Below are 3555 nucleotides of genomic sequence, written 5' to 3'. Positions count from 1 at the left end.
GCAGCTCGCAGCATCGCGCCAGTGCGCGTTCAGTGCGACGAGCTGGCAGGAATCGGGGTATGGGGTACGGGGGCAGAGGGGCATCCTTGGAGCCAAGCACCCGTGTTCCCTTCCCTGCCAGGCCCCAGCAGCCCTTTGCACGTGTGCTCACGCGTGTGCAAGCTGTAGCAGCATCAGTCCCCGTCCAGCTTGGCTCCAGTGGTCCTTGCTTGCAGGGTCCCCTGGGCTGTCCCTGCCTGTGTGACAGTTTTGGAGCTGGGGGTGGGGGGACACACACCTTGCACCGCTCACCTGCATCCACGGCTGATGCTCACACCCACTTCTGCAAGGTGCTGCGGCAATGGCGGGGTCTAGAGCATGCAGAGCCGCGCACACGGACTGAAGTGAAGTGGCCAAGTGCTGCGTGGCAGCTGCAGCCATCCTGATGTCCCTCGGGAGCCAACGGTGCTGGTAAATCACTGCCCCTTCTCTCCCGCAGATAGGTAGGGCAGAGCCTGTGAGGGAGAGGAGGAGAGGCAGACGATGCCTGGGGTGTCCCAGGGGAGCAAGGAGGGGTGAATCCTGCGTTCATCCCCAGGTTTACCTGTGCCTGCTCCCATCATTGCCCAAGAACAGCGGTGCAGGGAAGCTGAGAGCCCTCTGTGTTTTCTTCAAGCCCTTTCCCCGCCAGCACCCATCCCCATCCCCATCCCCATCCCTGTCCCCATCCCCTGCCCCACAGGCACATCAGGGCTGAGCCGTGCCCTCACCTATGCCGAACCCTTCACCTCTCCCTCCGGCTTCTTGTCTTCCCAGGGGCGCTTTCTCCATCGTCCGGAGATGCGTGAAGGTGTTGGCAGGACAAGAGTACGCGGCCAAGATCATCAACACCAAGAAGCTGTCTGCTCGAGGTAGGGGCTGGGGATGTTTTTGGGGAGGTGAGAAGCAAGCAGGGTTTGCGGAGTGGGGAATTTGTCCCCTCTGCACGGCGCTGGGGTGATGACTTCGATGTGCGGCGAGGCAGGCAGTGTTTGATGTGCGGTGAGGGACCTCCTTATCCCATCCTGACTCCACTGCGCTACACACTGAGCTCCTTGATGGATGGGGCAAACTTCCAGAGGAGACGTCTCGGTGGCTGCTCACCGTATCCCATCCAATCACAGGGATGCACCAACGGCCCGGCTGGGCCAGGGCTCTGGAGCGCTCCCGAATCCCAACCTGCACAGAAGTGGGACCCCACTTCTCTCCCTGAGACACCACCACCACCCTCTGCACCATCTTGCGGCAAAACGGTGCTTACAGCCTTGCAGCAAGTCAAACTGCTGCCAGCCTCGGGCACTGGGTAGCAGTTATTTTGGGAGCATCACCTTCCCTGAGAGGGTGCGCACTGACCCCCCCGTCACTATTCTCAGGGGCTGCGGGTTTCCTCACTCACATACCTACATCAGGGAAACGGGAAGATCCTTCAAGTGGGGGGTTGATGTCATTTCTACCTGGAGCCGGGCCCACACCCCTCGCTGCCATCTAATTAATTGCTCCGGTGGAGCACGTTGGCTGCTTTCTTGCTGGAAGAGGCGCTGGCAGGTCTGTCCTGGCTGCTCCTGGGGACAAGGCTGAGCTGAGCCAGCACAGAAGAGCTTCAGCCAGCCCCTGCCCCGGGGCAGGGACCCCTCTGCCCCTAGGGCATCTGGCAGAGGAGCTGCGATGAGGAGGATGGAGAGGATGGCACAGCAGCTCCCGTGTCCCTGGCTCTGGCTCCTGCTGGCCGGGTGCATTGAGGAATGCAGGATGGGTGCCGGGAGCGGGCGCCCTGCCGGGAGGGTTTAATTAACTCCCTCCCTCAGTTTCTCTCCCTGACGCCACTGCTCACCTCCAAAGGCAAAAATGAACCGCAGAAAACGGTGACAAACTCCTTTCTGACCTCAAATCAAACCAGTGCTGTGCAATCTCCATCCCACAGCGCTGCCAAAGTGGCACAGCGCTGACACTGAGCTCTCCCAGCTGCTCCCCTCTTTGGGGAGGTGGACCATCCCCTTCCTCCGAGGCCAAAGGCTCCCAGCCCGGGGCTGCCGGCCGGGCTCCGGGCTGGGTGTGCGGTGCTGGTCTCAGCGTTTGGCTCCTGGCTGCGTACCCCAGCTGGCAGCGGGGTGGGCAGAAACGCCTCCTGGTTTGCAGGGCTGCCTGGAGGAGCAGATTGAGCCGCCTTCCCTCCACTCCCCCTCTGCCTCCGCTCGCCTGCTCCGGCAGTGTGCCCCTCTCCATCCTCTTCTCTTGAACCCCCCCCCCCTATTTCTGCAGTGCTAGCACGGGGGCGGGGGCACTGCCCAGGCTCGGAGCAATCCCCAAAGGGACATATCCCCCCCAGGATGTGCCACCGGCTGTGTCACGCGTGAAAAACAGGAGGGCGGATGTGCAAGGAGGAGAGGGGTGGGGAGAAGGTGAGAGGAGCTGCAAAACATCCTCAGCCATGGTCTCTTCAGACATCCTCCCAGCTGCCGGCATGGGGAGCCAGCAGGAGAGAAACTGGAGTTTTTGGAGGAGAAATGGGTTTTGGGTCCAGGCAGCAGCTGGATTTGTGGGGCAGGAGAGGGGCTGTGGCCGCAGCTCGCTGCCCCCAGCAGCACTTCACAGCGTGGTGGACGTGCCATGCCATGCCGGTGGGAAGATGCTCTGACCCACAGCAGCCGCCCTCTCCCCCCAGCCCGGCTCAGCATGGTCCCTCTGCCTGAGGGACATCCCCCTGTCCCTCTGTCCTTCTGTCCGTCTGTCCCTCTGCCCCGCTGCCCTTGCACAGCCATCCCACCCATGTACAAAGCCCCCTGCAAGCCCTGTCCCGGGGATGTGCCCAGCCAGGGGGGTCTGCTGCCAGCCTGCGGCCCCGTGTAGGAGTTGTACCCACGTGATGCTCGGAGGAAACAGCAGACCTGGAGACCCAACCCCGCACCCAGCCCGTCCTTGCCGTGTGCTGACAGCAGGGATGCTCTGCCCGAGTGGGACCCATGCAGCCTCGGAAAGAGCAGAGCCCCCAGAGCACACACTGCCTTCGCTCCCTGGGCGGCGGGCGGCTCATTTCGGGCAGCTCTCCCCTTTGCGTTTCGCAGCTGAGCTCGTGGCCCTAAGGGAAGCGATGGCCACGCTCCCCCGGCACCTTTCCTACCAGGTGCTGGCACGCCGCGGTGTGCCGAGGGGAAGAGCCGGGGTTACCCGGGGCTGTGTCTCAGGGCGCTGCAGCCTCACGAGCGCGGCAGCCTCCTCCGCACCCGCACGGCTTTGCCCTTCGAGGACCAGCTGGATGCAGCGGGGTTTGCCCTGCCGAGGCATCACTGCTGAGGTCCCTGGGCAGGGGTCCCCAGCCCTCACCCCGCAGGGATAAACACCTTTCCCAGCTCCTCCTGGGAGCCTCTGGGTCCCCGCTGCTCTCCCTTTCCCCTTCAGAGGGACCCTGTCTCTCCACCCCCTTTAAACTCCCTGATCCATTTTCCATTTCCCCCTGCTTTTTGCTGGTCTCCCACCCCCTCCCCGTGCTGTTTGGGGGTTTATCGAGCCTCACCAGCCTCCTGGTGCTCCCCGCCGAGC

General features: G+C 63.2%; 1 protein-coding gene across 1 annotated transcript in view; it reads left to right on the top strand.

Annotated features, from left to right (window-relative positions):
- CAMK2A (calcium/calmodulin-dependent protein kinase II alpha) overlaps window positions 1-3555 on the top strand; it is a 32060-nt gene that overhangs the window by 5389 nt on the left and 23116 nt on the right. Inside the window, 1 exon segment of the mRNA XM_009892587.1 lies at window positions 796-890. Coding sequence (XP_009890889.1) covers window positions 796-890 — 95 coding nt within the window.

The sequence above is a fragment of the Charadrius vociferus genome, unplaced genomic scaffold, assembly GCF_000708025.1.
Source record: "Charadrius vociferus isolate BGI_N301 unplaced genomic scaffold, ASM70802v2 scaffold529, whole genome shotgun sequence".
Lineage (NCBI taxonomy): Eukaryota > Metazoa > Chordata > Aves > Charadriiformes > Charadriidae > Charadrius > Charadrius vociferus.
This window is presented reverse-complemented; position numbering and strand designations above follow the sequence as displayed.